This window comes from Hetaerina americana, unplaced genomic scaffold (assembly GCF_022747635.1).
Source record: "Hetaerina americana unplaced genomic scaffold, ioHetAmer1.1.p SCAF_4, whole genome shotgun sequence".
Taxonomy (NCBI): Eukaryota; Metazoa; Arthropoda; class Insecta; order Odonata; family Calopterygidae; genus Hetaerina; species Hetaerina americana.
In genome coordinates, this window is record NW_027286985.1 from 55,734,369 (window position 1) to 55,756,381 (window position 22,013).

The 22,013-nt window shown below is 34.0% G+C and overlaps 1 protein-coding gene across 2 annotated transcripts; it reads left to right on the forward strand.

Moving 5' to 3' along the window:
- Positions 1-15: 15 nt before the first annotated feature.
- On the forward strand, positions 16-13,758 carry AP-2mu (adaptor protein complex 2, mu subunit). Of its 2 annotated transcripts, none has more exons than XM_071589785.1 (8): positions 16-123; positions 261-472; positions 555-717; positions 3,829-4,047; positions 8,815-9,079; positions 10,505-10,738; positions 10,822-10,933; positions 13,013-13,758. In XM_071589785.1, the coding sequence occupies exons 2-8, from the start codon at positions 296-298 to the stop codon at positions 13,145-13,147; spliced, it is 1,305 nt and encodes a 434-aa protein (XP_071445886.1). In that variant the 5' UTR covers positions 16-123; positions 261-295; the 3' UTR covers positions 13,148-13,758. The 2 variants fall into 2 exon arrangements, with proteins under 2 accessions (XP_071445886.1, XP_071445887.1); XM_071589786.1 differs by having other exon boundaries at positions 59-123; positions 246-472.
- The last annotated feature ends 8,255 nt before the right edge of the window (positions 13,759-22,013 follow it).

A 22,013-nucleotide genomic window follows, 5' to 3' on the forward strand; every position in this document is an offset into this window, starting at 1 on the left:
TTCATTGAGCGGAAAAGGAAGTCTCGATTATAGCGATAGTGGCCATGTTGTGGGAGGTGCTACCGTGAGGCCGATGAGTGAAGTCAATTTCAGCGTTACAAGTTCTTGTAAATGTGTTTTCAGGTAAGAGTGATTGGTTGGATGCTAATGGGGCACAGTAAATTATCTGCTTATTATATGATACAAATTCTAGTTGATAGTGCCGCCAGAATCTCGGGTATTTAACTAAATTGATCTCAATGTAGATTTTTATTTTTCAGAATAATCGTACGTTAATTTGATATATTAGCCGACAATGATCGGCGGTCTTTTTGTTTACAATCATAAAGGAGAGGTACTGATCTCTCGGGTGTATAGAGATGATATTGGACGAAATGCCGTAGATGCATTTAGGGTCAATGTCATACATGCCAGGCAACAAGTTCGCTCGCCTGTCACTAACATTGCTCGAACTTCATTTTTTCACATAAAAGTAAGTAATTTCTACAGAATATATAGTCAAGTTAATCGCTAACCACCTTCTTTGTTCGCTGATGATTATTTTGTCTTCGCAGAGATCAAACATCTGGCTTGCTGCAGTAACTAAGCAAAATGTGAACGCCGCGATGGTTTTTGAGTTCTTACTCAAAGTTATCGATGTCATGCAATCTTACTTTGGCAAGATTTCTGAAGAAAACATCAAGAACAATTTTGTTCTAATTTATGAGCTTCTCGATGGTAAGGGACGATCCTCTTCTTTAGGAATGAAAATTCGTACGAATAGTTTGCATTGTCTTAAAAGCATATTTTTTGGGTTTCAATTCGCTCCTAATCCCTCCAAAACTATATGTGTTTGAGTTAACACGCCCATTCTTAGTGCTAAAAGTTGTATTACCGTATGAGATGCGTTTGTTGCTCAAATCTGATGCCAGCTCTGTTTAATTGAGCTGAAAGACAAAAATGGATAGAAAGGTTGCAACTTCCGAAACACTCATTCCTTATTCACCCTTATCATGTCTTGAATCGATATTATAAAAACCTTGAATCAAATTTTCTGCCTATTCTGTATGGTTGGCTCCCCCATTCACCTTTCTATCATAGCGTTGAAAATTGTACCTTCACCACGCACTTCTATTAATATCTCAGCATTTTTTAAGCCTAACATATAATTGGTTACAGTATTCCTAGTGTAACGTTGGATTTGTGCAGTCAATTTCTTTATCAAATTCTATTCTATATAACTATTGATGTCTTGTTTGAATTGTTATTTAGATCACCTAAGGTACATCAGCCTGTATCTTACTGTAACTCATGTGAAATTAGAAACTTCCAGGGAATACACTATTCTATTAATATACCTGGGAATACACTACACTATTCCAATTGAAGTATAATATTAATAAATTCACCATAGTATTTTCTTTATGACGCACATTTTTAAGTGTATATCTCTCTGTGGGAAATTAGGCCATATACCGAAAATTCCCTTTAGAATTTTGGTATGCTAGCATGTATATTGTTTATTTTTAAATGGTAACTATTTAGTAATAATATTTCCATTTTATCACGTTCATGTAATTATTTCAATTAATCTTAGAATGTGCAGTTAACTGCTTCGTTTTTGCTTCATTTTTTATTCATAATAGCTTATATTCAGAGCTAAAAATCGATATTAATTTGTTGAACTTATAAATTTCTAGTAAGTTTAATCATTATGTTTGACATGAAATCAACAGATTATGATGATTATGCTGTCCATGATACTGTTTTGGGTACATTTCATACTTAAATGTGCACTATCATGCTCGCATATGTAATTATTGCTGTTAATTTTTGATGCTTTTTAGTGCTTAAGATTCAACATTGAGATTAAATGTTGAGATGATGGTTATTTAAATTTTTCAAATAGCACCAGGGCAAGCCCTTTAATTTAAATCATCACCTCTCTAATGCAAATGTAAATTTATTGGAGAACTCATTCTTTTATTCAAACTATACATTATTATATGTTTTTAATATAATGGAAGAATACTTTAGTTTCTTCAGGCTCCTAAACTGTGGATTTAACTTGTAGTTTAGAAGAGAGGAGAGTAGGTTACTTTTTCTGGGTCAATAATTCAACATGGAGATAGTGTACATTGAATAGTGTTGCTTTGTGTGTGCAATTCCCAAATGGGAATTAACATTTCATTTAATAGCTTTGGAAACATTTTTATTTATTCAAAGTCTAGTTGTCATCAGCTCAACAAATCTATTGATCACTTTTAAATTGTTAAATTTCAAAATGTAGATAATTTTTTTTACTTTTATTAGAGGCTGTACAATAAATAAATGTGGTAGCTCATATGATTATATCAGAAACGGTCATCATGTGAGGGAGCACATGTTGGGAGTATCTGAAATCCAGTTATCCCTGGATATCCATGAGTGAAAGCTTCCAAAATCCCTTCCTTTCCTTGGAAATTAAATTCTTGTAACCAAAGACTTAAAAGGGTATTGCCTCCCGTGTGGATTTTCTGCTCTGCTTCCTAACAGATAATCACTCCGGTTTCATTTTGGAAGAGGCTGGTTGTCATCAACAACTGTGTTGGAACTTGATCTCTTGTGTTTATCCCAAGTTCTTGGAACTGTATTTTTCCCAACTTATAAACAAGCCCTTTCTCTGTATCTTCCTTCAAGTAGAAGTCCTTGGCGTGGACCCTTATGTGCTCCTTTACTTCTGGGATTTTAGCCAGAGTACAATTCTTGTGAAGAGTTACCTCAGATGCAGAATTTACCTAAAAAGTTTTGGAATCAAATGTCCACTGCAGACTCATCTCACTCCCTCTTGCCTTTCTGGCCCATGCACTGCTTGGATAGGTTATGACGGGTCTTATTCATGATGTGCAGAACATCAATTTTAGTTTTTCGTTCTTTGATTTGAGTTTGCGAAACATATCCATCACACTCCTACAGCCTTGAGAATAGTTTTTCCGTCTCAGTTCATTATTTATCTTATTTCAATTCAGTCCATCTAATTCAGTTTACATTCATCCATTTCATTCTCTCATCTGTCTTCCTTATCATCTTGTCTCAACTCCCTTTAAATGCCTACTAATAAACCATTTAAAATGCCTAATCCATTCCTGCTCTTAGTACGCCTATCTAACATTCTACGCCCAGCACCTTGTTGTTTTATTTTTATTGCCTCCGTAGACTTTTTGTGCCTCCTTTAAATTTTTAATGCTGTCATGTGCGAGTTCAACAATATTGTAAGTGATGCACCAGCAGGCAAAGTTTTAGCTGTTTGCTGACATTGATAATGTTCATCTGAAAATTATCTGCAAAATGCAGCAACTTTTTTCTCACATAGTAAAATTTGAGTGGCGCTAGCAAATTCCCATCGAAGAAGTGATATATCTACCATTCCTTTCAGTATCATCCCTTACCAATTAACTCCTGATGTCAAATGGTGGAAGTTGCCAGTACAGTAGTCCAGACTCAAAATCATGACTGGCATATCAATATAATGGCTTTAAATTGATTGAAGAGAACTTGAATAGTTATTTATTTGTTAATGTTAGGAATGAATTAATCTTATACAATTAAGAGAACTATGGCTTTTTGTTAATTTCCATTCTTACCCTGAGCTGTGTATTTTTACATGTGAATTTTCTTTCAATTAATGTATTCAACTATAATTTTAACCTGCAATTTAGTTTGAAAATTGGGTAAATTTTAGTTACAGAAATATTGTAGATGAATTTTTATGTCCTTTGTAGTGATGTGAGCAACAAATCTTTCCCTTGGTATGTTACTTGCCTATGGAATGTAAAATTCATTAATAGGTTTGGTTATTTTTTCTTCCAGAAATTCTCGACTTTGGTTATCCTCAAAACACTGATACTGGAGTTCTGAAAACATTTATCACCCAACAAGGAATTAAGTCTCAAACGAAAGAGGAGCAGGCACAAATAACCTCACAGGTAACAGGTCAAATTGGCTGGCGCAGAGAAGGAATCAAATATCGAAGAAATGAACTCTTTTTGGATGTTCTTGAGTATGTAAATTTACTCATGTCACCTCAGGGTAAGATATCACATTTTTAAACAACTATTTTCATATTTTACCTTTAAACCCATTGGTTATGGATGATTTCGTATTATATAAAGGTAATGAGATGCTATTATTCATTATATTTCCTGTGGAAAGCTGGAGCAAGCTTAAAATGTCTACTTTTATCAGTATTGAATTAGCGAGTCTGTAATTAATGGATAATTGGTTACTTTTATTTATTATGGTATCTTCAAGTGATTAGAACATGTTAATTAAAGTAGGAAGGTTCCATGCTGCTTCTGGGAATTGCCGTCGTGTAGGTTGGCTTGTTGAACTACTGTTTTGCCCCTAGTCCTTGAAGAGTCTTCAGGTCAGAGCGATCTTTGTTGCATTTTGGCCGCTATAAATAGGAGAGACTGGCTGGCCTGGACTGCTCCAATTGCTTGTTCCTTGGTGGTAAGGTGGAATTACCCTTTTCCACGTCAAAGTCGTTGTAGCCGTCCTCTTGGTTGAAATTATTTGGACTTTCATTATTTCTACCACATGTATTATAAGTCTTGTGAAATAGAGTTTTTCCCTAGCCAGCCCTTCTGTATGTCAAAACTCAATTTTGTGTCCTGGTTCCGTCCACACATTTTCTGCAATTACAGAGAGTTAGAATAGTTTCTTGTCAGTGGTCCTTTGGTACTACTTAATTGTGCATCTAATGGTCCTTCCTTTTTGGCTGAAATAGGATTCTTCACGTGTGCACTTGATCCACTGACATCTAACAGTTCTGACTCTTGACAATCCCCGAACATGGGTGAATGGAATCAGGACATGGAATAAAGTTTTTGCAAACAAAAGTGCTGGCTACTTCCTGAGACTCAGAAGAGAAGCTGTAGAAACAATGAAAAATCCAAATAATTTCCATCACTACACCCTGACTTTGACATGGAAAACGGTAGTTCCTCCTTAGCGCGAATGTGCAACCGATCAGAACACTCTGGGCCAGCCAGTGTCTCCTATATTTAACAGCCAAAATACATGGAAGATCACTTCATCCTGGAGACACCGTCAGGACCGGGGTCAAACTGTTGTCCAGCAAGCCAACCTGCACGATAGTAATTCCCATAAGCAGCATGGAAACTTCATCAGAAAGACATCACGGAAGCCTTAAGATTAATGAAAGAATTTTTTATGTAATACTTACAGACACTTGAAATCTGAAGACCATGATAGAGGGAAGGGATGTTAGGCCAGCAAGGCAGGGAGAGGATGGTCATGTTGGACAGAATGAAGGGAGGTAGAAAATAGTCTGAAAATGAAGAGCAGTTTATTGTAGTATAGGGTGTCAGGTCTTTTTGGAAGGAGCAGGGAAGTTTAGCAATGAGCAATCATTTTCCACCTAACACTTACCTTAAATGGTGTACTTCCATTAATAATATACTCTCTCCTGGAAAAACCCTTGTTTAATTACTCATTAAGACAAATTACTGAAATGTACGTGGTATTTAAGAAAGTCATGAAAATACTGTTAATCCTTTGAATAATGCCACAGGTTTTTTCTGGTTATCTAGTCATTTGCCATAATTTTGGGCTCTTATTTCCAAATGAATTTTTAGTTAAAGATTATTCTAAAAAATTAATGAAGACCATTTTGGCAACAATTTAGTTAGTTTGAAAATCTGAGAAAAGAGTGTGACTTTTACATACACAGAAGTATTAATTATTAGGTTTAATTCTTCTTAATTTGTGGTATTTATCAGTCAGCTCTCTTTATATGATAAAAATATGTGTACACATATGTGATATTTCAGTTCCAATCACCTCTAAATATAAGTAGAACTAACTGGCTCATCTAAACACAGTCTTATAAAGTAAGCCATTGAGTGGGCAGGTGAATTGTGGCTATGGCAAAAACTGTGTGGTACTTGTTCTGGACAGTAGCCATAGTGGTTCCACCCAGTATGGTGGAATTAGCCATAATGTGCTGAACATTAGACAATTTAAAGCTATACAAATCATACAAGATGGTTTAAAGTCTACAAAATTATGTTAATACACTAATGGTGCTGAGATAAATATAATCCCTGGGCATGCCAATTTATTGGACCACTGGTTTGAGAGATAGAGTTAAATTAAAATTTAATTAGAGCTCTTTTTAAAGTAGAGGTTTAATTGTTTTTCATTAGTAGTAGTCGACTAGCTTTGGGCAAGTTTTTGATAAGCCCTGGGACAGTGCACTAAGATAATGCCATAAAAGCATGATGCAAAATATCCTGTTACCCCCGACACTCTGTAATACATGGCAGAAGAAGTCATTTGTTTACTCAGCATCACTTGTCTTACTTTATTTAAATTTTTTCCAAGCAGCCATTTTCTTTCCTTGGCATGCATAGTGCTTCGTCATCAGTTTTTCTTCGTATCCATTTTATTTTGCCATCCTTCTCCATACCCACATCTTAAAGTCCTCCAATCTACACCTGTCATCATATTGCAAGCTAGGTATTGTCTTATAGAGCCAAAAATTGCCTTTTGTTTATGACACTAAGTGGCAATAATAAAATTTTTTAGCATTTTCAGTAATCCTTTGACTAAGAACTAAAACTAAATTTAGATGCACAATACAATTAAATTCAATGACCCATTATCCACATCTATATCCTCAAACTCAAGGATACATTTTTTTGGAACCAACAGTAAGCATGCATAACTTTATACAATGTACCTGTGTTAAAATAAACGTTTGACTTAGTTATATATTTCAATTATACCTATGTGCTGTGACTTGCATGTGTTTATGTAATAATGATGATTTGGTTCTGGATTTATAGATATACATATTCTGACATAAAATTACATAATATCTTTATTGTTAACAGCTAGAATACAATCCCACATTTTTATTACTTTAACCTTGCAAAGGCAATTAAATAAGCTGATGGAAAGTGCCTAATTTCTGTTGTTGAAATACATAATTAATTATTGTGAGTTATCACATGTATGAAAATTTCATGTGACAGTGTGGCTAGTCATCTTTGAATACTGATTCTGAGAATAAGCAACAACTTAACAAATACAGGTGCACCTGACATGAGCAGTAAAAACTAAAATTTTGAATGATTAATGTTATTTTACCAGAAAATAGGTAGTGGTCAGGAAAGAAAAATGGCTCGTATTTTCATTTGATATGAATGATTAATTTAAATATTTTTTAAATACCAGCTTTCAATGTTTTATTTAATCTGCCCTAGGAATTTTTTTCAATAATAAGCCTGGCATATTTCTGTCATAATTATAATAGTGGCTTCTTGAGGTATGAAGAAATACTATAAGCCACTAGGCATAATCTACTTTATGAATTTTTTATGTGCATAATACATAGATACTTCATCCAGTAGTAAATAACTAATGGCTTAGCAAGAAGCCATTACTGTATTTTATGACCAAAGGGATAAGTGAGACAACATTATTCATTTTAATTAAAAACACTCCCGCCTTGACTGATTGTGTACAATTACGAAAAACATATTTGCATTGCATAACATTTTGTGGCACCATGAGGTAACAGTAGGTAGGGTTGACTATCAATTATCCAGGGAGAATGAAATACTGAAACTGGATTAGGAAAATCCTGTTAATCCACTTTCCATGCCAAAAATTTAGGCAATACCCATTGTGTTATGATTTTTTTTAGCCTGTGAATTAGAATATAACTAGATACGGCATTTTTGCCATGCGGTCAATACCTGGCTTGTAAATATTTTTCCCTGAAGAACTTTCAGACGTGAAGTTTAACAAACATTGCTCATAAGCAATTATGAAAAGGATGACCCTGGGTTATCTCTATTCCAGCAAACTGAGTTTCTGATGAATATAGGTGGTTTATGGAGTCTCAATTAAGGAACAATCAATCTAAAAACCAGTTCTCTTAATGTGTTGAGTCTGAATGCAAGGTGATGCTTGTACATGCATATATTATAATGAATAAATCAATGAACTGAAATATGTAATGGATGAAATTATGCAAATCCAAATGACTGTCTTTTACCCATCAATATTTGCAACTACTCTCTCCGATTCCAAATTACTTAATGTGCAATGTGTAAAATGCCTTCATTCTTGAAGTGCATTCAATGTATATGTTCAAATACTCCCCAGTCACACTTATGGGAAATGAAACTACAATATTTATGTGAATATATTGAATCAAGTGCATTATTTTTCAGCAGATGCATTCCTTTGATCAAATTAATTTTGTGCGTTCCATCAGGTGTTTTTATGCCGGAAGCATTTACCATGTGTAACAATAATGTGTGTCTTTATCAGACTGGGAAAACTAAACTGTTTATGTACAAATTACTTCTGTGAAGCTTTTTCTATGAGACATATCCAATTTTAAAAGTATTAGGTAGTTAAGCAAGATGAAATTTTTTATGGGGACATTCCAGTTCATTGAGAGATAGCTGTATGTATAAAGGGCAACAGAGTGTAATGCTTAGATAAAAAAAAGAGGCCTTTGATGATCTGTAGTTCATATTAATATCTTATATGTGTGTGGTTTTAGTGTGTGAAAACAACCTCATTTTTTAAAAATATCAGTTCCAAGAGCAATCTTTTTCATTTCATTTTGGCTACCAATTCTAGTCTCTAGAACTGGGAACTGAAGAATAAAAACCAAGCCATCCCTATAATTTACTTTAAAGACTGTAAGATGTCCCTTATAATAATCTTAAAAAACCTCCCTCAATTTTTTTAATTTTTAGTATGTGCCAAGACATTCTTAAAATATATTTACGTGAACTTTGTTTGCTATAGGTCAAGTACTGTCAGCGCATGTGGCAGGCAAAGTTGTCATGAAGTCATACCTCTCGGGAATGCCAGAATGCAAATTTGGCATCAATGATAAAATTGTCATGGAAGCAAAGGGTAAAGGCATGAGCACTGATGACCCAGCCCGCTCCGGTAAACCCGTGGTAGTGATTGATGATTGTCAGTTTCACCAGTGTGTCAAGCTCTCTAAGTTTGAGACTGAACATTCGATCAGCTTTATTCCCCCAGATGGAGAATTTGAATTGATGAGGTAAGTGCATATTTATTGACAATACCAAAAAATCTTTAACTCTTGGTTTGCTCATGAAGATGTCTTGTTCTGATATCAATCATCATATATGTATGAATAGTTTGTTCTCAACCATCGGTATTGGCTTACTTTTCCACGTAATTGTTATGGCATATGTATATGCTTATAATTTGATGGATTAATTTAATGTTTAAGGGGTGGGAATCATTTTGCTGGTATTAATGTGTGAGACAAAGTTATTGCATTTTGACAAGCATTTAAGTATCTTCCTAATCTTCATTGACTCCTCTATGCAGACTTCCTGGGCTTACACCCATAACCCGTTAACCTCAATCCCTACATCAATGCTGTTGCCCTTTCCTCTTCTTTCTCTGCTTACCCCCAGTCATCTTCCTCCTACTTTCCTTGTACTATCTCTTTACTTGAGTTTTACTTATTTAGGCTTCCATGCCCTGCAGATAAATGTATACCCAACGATATTAAATATTTAATAGTTGTACCACATAACATTTTCATGAAAAGTACAGGTTTTTTATCTATCATTATTTTTTATTCATTCATTTATTAATGCCAATGGATGTTCACCATATATTTGGTGTTAATGTTTTTACTTCACATATTTGCATATCCATGCAAAATAGTCATGTGATATTTGATAGTGATGATGGTGTTCAATCTATGATTTGGAAATAGGTCATTACTAAATGAACGAACTGGAATAATTTTGAAATTAAAGATAATTGTAGTCATGCATTATCTCAGGGCAATGACTTATGCATGATTATTGACTTTAAAATTTTCTACAAATTAAGTAGTGTTTGTGCAATTTGTGCTGCCACCCTTAGGCTATTAATTGGGTTCTTGAAAATTGTTTTAAAACTACTCTAAATCTTGACACGTGCAATATCATCTCATCATTTTCATTCATTGCAGCGGAAATTATTTATAAAGTATCGAATTCTGAGATAAGATGCTATAAACTTTATTGGATTTATTTGCAAGCAATTGTAAGACAACTTGAAATAACATTCGTTCACCAATTTGGTGCCCTCATTGATTTACTCATGGGTGACTGCATGGATCATTGAAACTTATGCTTGAGACTGCACCTTTCAAGACCTATCAACCTTCCAAGGCATTTAGTTTTTTATGTTATTGTTGCCAATAGATCTTCTCTTGGCTCCATGGAGCCCAAGATAATTAGTATGTGTGTATTTATTAATTATTACTGCCATGAGCTCCATGTTAAGATATTCTTTTGCAACATTGGAACAGTTAAAAACTTCCATTACTTAAAACCTAATTTTCCTCGTCATTGCATTTTTAGTTACAAGTTCTTAGTATTGTTGGCATTGATATGATTGTTTTATAGACATTTTTGGCATAGATTTGGATGATCTTGAACAATTTTCTTTTAAATTACAGATATAGAACAACTAAAGATATATCACTACCTTTCCGTGTGATACCATTAGTTAGAGAGGTGGGTCGTACCAAGATGGAAGTGAAAGTTGTCCTCAAATCTAATTTCAAGCCCTCATTACTTGGCCAAAAAATTGAAGTGAAAATTCCCACCCCTTTGAATACTTCTGGAGTGCAACTTATTTGCCTTAAAGGGAAAGCAAAATACAAGGCTTCTGAAAATGCCATTGTTTGGAAGTAAGTATGTTCACGTAAGGCATGGCATTTCGGCTAAATGGTATTTTTTAAATGATCTACATTAATTGTGTCACAAATTTCAGGATTAAACGCATGGCTGGAATGAAAGAAACACAGCTCTCTGCTGAGATAGAATTGCTGGAAACTGATACCAAGAAGAAGTGGACCAGACCTCCTATCTCTATGAACTTTGAAGTAAGGAATTGTGTGGGAATGTATACATTCATGCATAATAGGCATTACACTATGTTTTGTTTTATTTTACTCTTTGTAGTCAAATATTTGAAAGCTCTTCTTGAAGCAATTCATTTTGTGAAGTTTTTACTTCTTGAGATAACTAGCGAAACAAAATTACTTATCTCATATCTTTGTTTGCTATCAAAATGCCAATAATATCAAAACTATAATAACAGTTAACAGAAAAAGAGCCATGAAACAATGAATTACAGATGATATAATTAGTAAGATAGCCCAGAGGAGGAAGTGGAAGAATATAAACATAGAATTATTTGGAGGAAAGTAGAAAGAGAGAGATAATAAACTGAGGCAGAAAACTAATAGGGAAATAGCATAATGGAAGATCAGGTATTATGATACCTAGAATCAACAAAGGGAGGGAGAAATGGGTGCCCTGAACAGTAAGATGAAAGTCTTATTGGGAAGTTGGAAGGGTAAATCCATGTGCACTGTTAAACTGTTAAAGATATGGCAGGCAAATTATTAATGGAACCAAGACAGACGGAAATAATGCATTGAGTATTTTTTTAGTAAAGGTAGTAGGCCCGCAAATTTGGGAACAGAAAGAGAGTATGACATTGGAATGGAATAATCTTAACCTCAGGCATGTTAGATTGTAAGATAGAAAGGGCGATAAGGGAATTAAAATCAAATTAGAAAGTGGAGAGTAAATCCCTGGGGAACTACATGAGTGTTCCTGACGTTAAAGCACTAATGAGGTAATTAATAGAGAGAGATGCGTAGAATGCATTCAATATGTATTTGTGCGTTTCATAGGTTTTAAGAAGGCATTCCATAAAATAGACAGGGTAGAGTTAATTAATGCATTGAAGAAAATATGACTAGATTGTAGGGATGGGGCACTTATCTTTTATACTAATAGCTGTACATATCTCAGACTGCTCAGAAGCTCATGGAGGATGCAGAGTCTGGATGAGCAGTGTTAGGAAGAGGAGTAAGTTGGGTGTCCATTATCAACCATGTTTTTCAACTTGTACATGGTTGGAATGGTAAAAGAGACAGAGGAAGAATAAGAGATAGGATGAAAGGCCGGGGAGAATTCATATCAGTTAGGTTTGCGGATGACTTGCAGGATTTAGTTATCCAGTCAGCCAAGGGATATTATTAGAAAGTCAGTGTGGTGGGTATATGAGAATTGGCAACAAAACAAAGGTGATGAGGATGAGATTGATGAAGGTGAAGTTAGATGTTAAAATAGGAGGGTCAAAGCTGCAGCGGATATGTGTACCTATCTTGGATGATTTTAAGGCCGAGATGCTCAAAGTAATATGGACAAAAGAAGAAGAATTGCATTATGAAAACTAGTTTTTGAAATAAGAGCATTGATGATAGGGACATTGAATAAGGATATAAAGAAAGGGCTCATTAAAACTTTGAAATGGAGTGTGGTTTTGTGCTGTGAAGAAGGATGGTTTTTTGAATAAAATGATAGATGTAGATTCGAGGCTTATGAGATGAGATTGTGGGGAAGGATGGAAAAGTGAAAACTGATGGAAAGAAAAATTACTAATTAAAAGTACTAATCATGAGGGCTGGGAAGCGAGGGTTGTTGGGAGAAGTCCAAAGGAGACGGGAAAGGTTGGTAGAGGGTATTTGAATTGAGAATTGAATGTCAAAGACTGTTAAAGAGGTGAGGGCATTGGCCAGGCAAGGTTGGGGTAGCATAAGGATATGTATGTTGGACTGAATTGAGGATGGTAGGAAATATGCAGTTTTGAAGAGCAGGTTAATGTATGTGAGGTGTCAGGTCATCTTGTTAAGGAATGCTAAAAATGTGGAGATGCTGTCTCTGCCCAACAAAAACCTTAAATGATAGATTACCAAATATTAATAATAAAAGCAATTATGGAGTTAAGTAAATATTGGAATTATGTTTTGTTTAGAGAAGTCTTTCTTAGGTTTTCTAGAATGGAACCACATTATTTAATGTTTCCTAATTATCTTTCTTGATTCACTTAGCCCAGTAATAATTTCATTCAGTTATTACAATGTTTTAATGATCATTATTTTTTTCAGGTTCCATTTGCACCATCTGGGTTCAAAGTTAGGTATCTTAAAGTTTTTGAACCCAAGTTGAATTACTCAGACCATGATGTAATTAAATGGGTTCGATACATTGGCCGCAGTGGATTATATGAGACACGCTGCTAAAGTGTTGATGATGATGGAAATTGGTGTTTGTGAATAGAGAATCATTCCAGTGTTGGATACCCAGTGACTGTTACCTTTCCTGCATGTGGTGGCTTAGCATGTAAACTTGCAAGTTTAATGGGAAATGAAATGTAATTATGTAAACAGTCCAGTCATTATGAAATAAGGACTGTGATATTTTCCATGTACTCTCTGCATTAATACATTTAGGCATAGAAGAAAAAAAAGAAAATCATTGAAGTCATTTACTCCATTCATAATTGTAATGACTAGATATATTGTGAAATAGTAGTAATGCTAGATGTATGAGATTACAAGATGCCAATGCATTGTATATTGAAGCTGCTAAGTAACTGTATGATCTATGTCGATTGGCCATTTGGCTTGAGTTGGATTTACGTATGATTTCACTCATCATTAAGCCTATTATTCATTTTTGTTATTTTTTTATTATATTTAAACTGTTCTGGCTGCTACAATGACCAATTTCAGCAACTTTGAGGACAGAAATCTATTTTCCAACAAGTTTATACATATGCCTCTATTTATATTATGTAGATTTGTTATATGTTGCTATATAGCCTGTACATTAAATATTGTTAAACTGAAAATGTATATTATTTATAGAATTACCATTTTAACCCGAATGTTTTTTAAAAGGTGCTGTAAAATGCCAAACCATGAGTACTCGTCCACGTCAATAATGTGTGGCAGAATTTATTTTAGAAAAATTAGACAATACTTAACTGTGAATAATTTGCAAGTTATCCAATTCACATTATGCTCTATTTCATAGTCATTGCTTGTGTTACTGGAAAGATCCATAATGCAGGTATCAAACTTTGTTATGAGAAATATTGGCTAATGATTGATTGGTTGGCGGTTTTCCTCAAACCATTTAAGGCAGCCTTAAACTCTCTTATTTTTTGATAGTATTTTGGTTGAAATTGTAAAATATTCTTTCATATAGGTAATGCGAGACGAATATGAGCAAGAAAACACGCCATCTCAATTGAAATTTAGGCTTCAAATGTCACAGAAATGAAAATCCTATTGGGTAGCAGAGGTGGGGAAATATGGGGAAAAATATTGTGGTCCTTAGGATAGATTGAGCAGCCATAAGGTAAATCATGTAGAAAACTTCATTACTTTTTAGCCATCTTTTTGAAGTTCTATCGATGAAGAAAAGAAATAATTTATTTCACTTAATAAGGATTTATTAAATGATCCAGGATTTGACACTTAATTATTTTCAAATTGTATCAAATCCTCAGTCATTATAATACAGAAATCTTTATTAAGTAGAACCAATGGGCAATTTCTTCATCAAAAAAGTGGGCATTTCACTAAGTCTAAAATCATGCATACCGATTAAAAAATTTTTATTTTTCATTGGTATTTTCCAGTATTAATTAAAAATTGGCAATTTTCCACAAAATAAAATTTATTAACGTGCCCAGTTTCAATGTAATTACATCATCATCAGGTCTGATGATGTTTTAGTTACATTGAAACTGGTCGCTTTGATAAATTTTATTTTGTGGAAAATGGCAAATTTTTAATTAATTATGATATTCCACCATGTCACATTTGAAATGCCTCTTTTTGTTTTCCTATATGTTAAAATCAAAGAAGTATAGCAAAATATGGATTTATACTGCTTGACTTTGTGTCTGATAACTCAGTATTGTCGGTACTCATTGATGGATTCTGAGTAATGCTGCTGAAATCATGATTCTGAGTTTTTGTACCAATCATATTGCAGATATCATTTACCATTCAGGACTTCACTTGTGGTGTATTTGGAATGGCCATGAAAATTAAGGCACATTGATTTTCATAGTCAATGATCAAATTGACTGATTCCATAGTTGGCACATCTGAAATTCTGACTTAAATTACGGTTCCATGAGACATACCTGTTGTTTGAATAGTGATATCTGACAGTAACCACTATAAATGACCCATGCTTATTTGTTTTTCTTTTTTTATGTTTAAGCATGTGTTTATTCATTGATTTCTAATCTCATCTTACATAAGGAATATTTTTTATGGTGATGTAGTATGTATAGATCTGGTTATGAAGTATGGTATTGGTAATGCCTACTAATCTTGTTTTTCGACTTTTAACTTCATTAAGACCTATGTATATCATTTGTTTTCATTGAAACAAAATTTTTTCTAACATAGAGTTAAGATAATAGGCATGGATTGAAGACATGAATTATGGGTGCGGAGAAGAATTAAAAAAGTTAAATGAATGAAAGGAAAATGAACTAAGTAATGGGAGGGGGAGCATGAGAGCATTTATTTGCATTCGATTTGGTATTACACCATAGTGCCATACTCATACAAAGCATAATATAAATAGCTACCATAAAGGAACCAGTCTGAATAATCACATGGGATGAAAGTATCCTTGCAGGAATGAAGCATTGCCATACCGAGTAAACGGCATAGTTCTGTTGTGGTTTCATGATAATTAACAAATGGTTCAAATGCACTTGAGGTGTAAGCAGATATGGAAAATGCAAAGAGATACAGAGACAATTTTCTTATTGTTTGGTGAAAGATTAATTATGAATATCATAATTCAGACTGCTTACTGAGGGGGTGTGTCTGATTCAAATCATATTTTAGTGGCTATGAAATGTGACTGAAAATTCAAGGTGACCTAAAGTGGAAGGAGTATCCAAATGTGGTATATATAACCTTAGCTGGAAAGCAAAGAATATAATAAAAACATTTATTTGATAAAACATTAGTATATAGCAATGGATCAGCTGAGGGGAGAACAGGATATGGAAACTAAGGATGAGGAGAAATGCAGAAGTGAGAATTGAAGGAAATGTAGGAGAGGTAAAAAGGAACATTGAAGAGAGAAGAAAATGAGAGCTATCAGGAGGTTAAAAAAAAGGACATGATGCATATTTTGCATCAAATACAATCAAAGTATGAGATGAGAAATTCGCCTGTAGGTCTGGAATAGACTCAGGGAAGATGTTATGCCAGCATAAAGAGAGCGCTGTAGTCTTTCCATATCACGGAAGTTTGGTTGTGTGGCTGCCGCATTGTTTGAGGAAGACGAACAGCAGCCCACATGCAACAATGGTTGCAGAATCCGTTAAGCACTTCACTGCAGTCCGATCTTAGAGAAGGTGAAGCACCTTAGGAAACTGAGATATGGTGTTTTAAATCGTTTAAAGAGACAGAAAGGCAAATCTGTCTGCAAATGGTTAAGCAAGTTATGAAGAAAGCTGTTGAGGTATACCCTGGAAGGTCCTTCCTGCACCAGCAACTTGTGTGTTCCATCGCCCCAATATCCTCATTTTCCCAAGATCAGATGCCATGGATCCTCATAGATGGAGAAAATATAAAGCAGGAGCAGGGCGAATAAATTATCCCATCATGCCCTGTAAGTTAAGCTAGCCATCCAAGAGGAAGAGCCTCTAGCCATCAAAGATCCCCAATGAGCACAGGAGAGATTTGATTTCCTGTGAGGTACTTGTACAAGACTCGTCTTGCTGGAGAGATGACACATCATTATCTGCTGCGGCCACCAGCTATCCCTATGCCTCCAGAGCCATTGGGCATGCTAAGGGTTACTTCCCGTCTCCTAGTGAAGCCTGGCCACCTATTGGGTCAAATCTCGTACTGCTGCCTTAGCTTTATCAGCAGAGGCTGAACGAGTAAGAAAAAAGAAGGTGGACCGCGTAGATGTGGTCCTTACTGTTTTGCATTAGGGGAAAGCAGGGTTGATATTATATACTATCAAATTATGTTGCAATATTTGGAGAAGGTGAGATGATGCCCTATTGTTGGAGTGCACTTGACCTGCAGTGGTTCAGGATGAAATGTCAGCATTAAGCATGAGAAATTGTAATCACCAAGGAGCTATTGACAGGTAATTTCATTTGAGCAGGAAGTTAGTTATAAGTTAGTTCAGACGGATTTTACTGATTTGGGGGAATTATGAGAGAGTTTTTAGAGGGGTGGTTACATGTAAGATCGAAGTTACCAATATTATCATCCTTAGTAGTATGGGTGTTGATATTGTGCTATTTTTCATTATGGCTGATGGGGTGAATTTTAAGGGGGTGAAACATTTGTTTCATTTTTTCAGTTATTAAAATGCACTTAACCTCTTACCATTCCTCTTTGACCCCAACCAATGGCATCTTCTGGGTACTTGAGGGTACTCTAGTAGGGTCCCCTAGATAGGTTTCAGCTGACCAGTTTGATATTGTGCCTAAATTTTGTTAAGTTGTATATTAGTTTAATTCTAGGGAAGAATTCTGTTGCTCCTAAGTTAAACTGGTATGAATATCAAAGAGACATAGCTTTTGGAATTTTAGACAAGTACAAAGAGCTTACTATACTTCCCCACCATCTGCTAGGTCCTCAAAATTTTGATCTATTATATTAATGTATTGTTGGGTAATTGTTAAATAAGATGTTTTGCTCTTATCAGTAGAATCTCTTTTCCCAAAATTGCTGATAATTCACCTTGAAGATTCAAATGCTGTCTTACACTAGGCAGTTTTCTTGGTAGTTCTACTTTCCCAGAAAACTTCAGGTAGAGCACAAAGAAAGTAGTTCCTCCCACCCAAATACATCAAGAGTTCACTAGTTTTTTACGCCATATGGCTGCATCACTCACACCTATCAATATTACCCAAGGTATGAGGACTGTGTTTTTTAGTTGTTATTTGTAGAATATATTATTATGGTTTCAAAAATAATAAAATTAAGAGAGATTATTATTCTATCATTAAAAATATTTGAATCATTCAATTTTATAATAAAATAATTCAATGTAAAGATTTAAAATTAGGTGATAGTTACTTACAAGCCTGTCTTTGGATTAAATGCTGAGTGTTTATTGATGACTACATATTCATGTGGTTTTAAAAAGTACTTTAAGATTTATTGGACTCTACAGTTGCATAGTTAAGATAATATTGTTTAGCTAAAGGTATTAGTTTAAAATTCTGTTTGGTTAAGGTATTATTTTAATTGGTATTAGTGCAATGAATATTTCATAGCTATGGTGTTTCTTTAAGAGTATTGTCCATTTCAGAATTTTTCAAAGGATATAAATGGAAAAATCAAATATGTAGAGAAATTCAATAAATAAACCCATCTTGAATTACCTATATTTCCTGCCAAAAGAAAACGAAAGACAAAACCCAATTTCACATTTTTGTTTTATCACATTAGGAAATTGCTTGGGGAAAAATAGTATACATGTTGTTCAACTTTATTTATTGAATTATTGATGTAAAGACTGAAAGAAGATAAGTAATTGAACCTCTTTTAATTATTCTTTAAAAAGGAATAAGCTTAGAAATTAATCTGTAGGTGGGGTTACATTAAAAAAATTCATACTCTAAATATCTTGTATTTTTCAAATTTTATTTCATCATTGATAAGTTTGTTTAAATTATATTAATGAATTTACCATTTAAAATATATAGCCCTCTCTTGAATTGAAGTCAAAAATCATGACTGAAATATAATATACCAAATGAAACCCAAAGCAGTCATGCCCAGGAAATTTGAAAATGACTGAATGTACATCACACATCAATTGCTGTGCTCTTCATCATGGTCCATCATCTTATTTCATTTCTAACTTGATCTATGAAATATAAACGTCAACATTCATTCCAATTTGCCTCTTCTGCTACCATAAGCTTTGTCTTATAGACTTTGAAACTATACATCATTGTTGTTTCAGTTGCTATTTAAATATATTTTCTTTTGCTTTCGAGGTCAAACTTTTGTTCTTCAAGCTTGGATGAAATGCTTTAATCATGTTTTTCTTGCTGCCCACTTTAAAGAATTATTATCTAGTTATCCTTTCTTTCTTAGCTCAGAACGTTTCTCAGACAACTCTACTGTCTGACTCAAAGGCTCTGATTCATGTGAAAGTTAATCTAGAAATTTACCAATTAAGATCTAACATCCATAACTACTCCACAAGAGGTAAATCAAATCTAAATACTAGTTATTGTAGATTGTCATCAACTTACAACACATTTCATAATATGAACATACGACTGTATCACTAACTGCCTACTCAGTTGAAATCAGACAGTATCCAGAGTTTCAAGAATAGGGTATATACCTGGTTACTTGCTCACCCACTTTACTCATTGGATGATTTCTTTTGTGACAATCTTCATCACATTTAATAACTTGTTTATAAGTTAAATAATATTTAAATTGACAACATGTAATATGATTGTACCATTTTTCAAAATGAATAAAGTATTACTATTATTGACACTTAACTTCATTGTACTCTTTCCTATGCTGTACTTATCCTTTTCTTCTTTATTATACGAAGTATCCTATTTGTCTTCACCAAGAACTATCTCATTATCTGCGGGTATATATTTGGCTATCGTCCATCTGTACTTCCATCAGTGTACATGTCCTTGTCCACTGACTAGAGCAGCAATTCTATTAAGCTCTTGAAAAACGTGAGTAAGAAGCAGTAGTCCTAGTTTAGCCATCCTGTTGGTGTGAAGAGTTCGAAGATTGTATAATAGTTCAGTTGCATGGCTTCCTCTGTGCAGGAATTTCACGGCCTTCACATTAATTTTGTTGATTTCTCCTTGTTCCAATTCAATGATTAATATGTTGATGATTAACTGCCAAGTCACATGCCTTATATAGCCAACTTAAGTGGTATGGAGTTCTCTTTCTCTTATCAGCTTCAGTGTGAACACATAGTACACATATTATTATCTGGTTTAGACACCACATAGTTCTTATTACTTCAGAATGTACCTCTCAGTTCTGCATTATAGTCTTTTCATTGATGATATTATACTAACCCATATTTCCACAGTGTACATCAACTATTTATTGCACCGAGATGTTTTAAGTTCATTTCTTGGCATATAGCCATTTAGCTTAATAAACAAAGGGAATGAGCATGGAATGGAATTTTATGACTAAGTGGGCCTGACAATACTTTTATTTGTATGATTATGGTAATAATTGTGGGCAGCCACTAAATAAGTGATGCTAGGATTTAATGCTTTGGCCATACTAATATCAATTGTCATTAATATGGAAACTAACTTCCGATTTTCATAGCCATTAATTACTTTTAAAATGTGAGAGGGGGAGCTCTGGAAGATATTTATTCATGGTTCATGGTCAAGAATTTTGCTCAGGACAGGAAGACACAAATGTAAATCAACTTAAATGAGTTATAAATAATTTGATCAATAAATTTATTTCCTTGAGAAACCCTGCTCTAAATGATTTCTTTTATTGCCCTCCTAAATTTTTAATTTCATGACGCAATCATCAAGCACGGTAGCTCAATTAGTAGACTATCTGACTACTGACCAGAGGTCCTGGAGTAAAATTCTGGGTGACTGAATATTTCAGGTTTACCAAAACTGCTTTATTTTGGGATATGAGATCTTCTAGGCAAACCAAAGGTATTGCAAGGAAAGAACTGGCATCCCTACCCTTATGTGTTTATTGAAAATGCCGTAGTACCTAGTTCGGTTTGATAAATAAAAGCGCACTTAAATATCAAACTACCCTTAGAGCTGTTTACTGTGGTGTATCTAGTCATGCATTTACCAAAAAACTCCTAACTTGTGTCTGATTATATTTACTTTTATATATTTGTGTGTCTTTGTTTGTGTTTCTATTAGTTTCTGCATAAAATCAAGCCCACCAGTTGTCCATTTTTATATGAAAGGTGAGCGACTACCCAATCAAGATTTCTATAGGAAAAAATATAACGACTACCAAAGAAAATTATAAATCTGATTGTGTAATCATAATAAAAGGGCATGTAAAAATCTTCTAAATATAATGTTCGTTAAAATATAGCTGTTTGAATACTTATAAATTAATTCATGAATAGAACTGATTAGAGCAACACGGATGTACATACATGTATTTACGAACAAATAATTTTTATTTTTATAACGTTGATGGTTTTACTGTTCTTTATGTCAACTGTCCAGTTTGATAAACTGGTTGAACAACGAAAAATCTATGTCACAGGTAAGGATAGTCCTTGTATAATTTGTCAGCACATATAACAAAATTGACTAATATCGTTATAATATGTCAATTTCGCATAAATTCTATCAGCACCTAAATCATGATTGGTATGATTTTTTACATAGATTATTTGGAATTTCAAAGTTATATAACTATTAGGCCTTAGCTATGATTTCGCTGATTTATGACTAAATTATTTCTTCAGTGTCGATGGATCAACGTAAAATTAACGAATATCTCTGTCTGGAAAGCATTAAAAAAAATTACTTCGAAAGTTACTTATAAATATATAATCGAAGAATGAAAGCAGTTATGATTTAGAAGATTACATCTACGAGCAAGACTTAACGTTCAAATTGTTCTGCGCCAAAATACAACAATACTTACCGTTACATATTTATAGAGGCATTGAAGCTGTAATACTGGTTAGAATTAAATAAAATTAGCTAACTTCTGTGCAATTTACTTCAACTTCACTAATTTAATTAAATAAACAACAAAAAGCAAGAAAAAAATCAGTTTTTTCGTTGTGTACTGTGGCACAAAAAGCCTAAAAGCCAACATAAAGGCGGCATTTTATAATTAGAAGCTAAATAAGCAACATTGAAATCAATTGAGATGCTTGGTATCAATACAATATCACGAGAATGCAGGCTGAGAATAGAATAGCAAAAAATAATCACACAAATTTGCCAACTTCAACAACAAAATCAGAGCCAATTTCAAATTTGTAGCGCTAAGGCATGGCGATCGGGTAGCTTTGCAGACGAATTTTGTAGACTGTTTTCGTACGCTTTGCAGCATTCAATTGTGCGCGACAGCG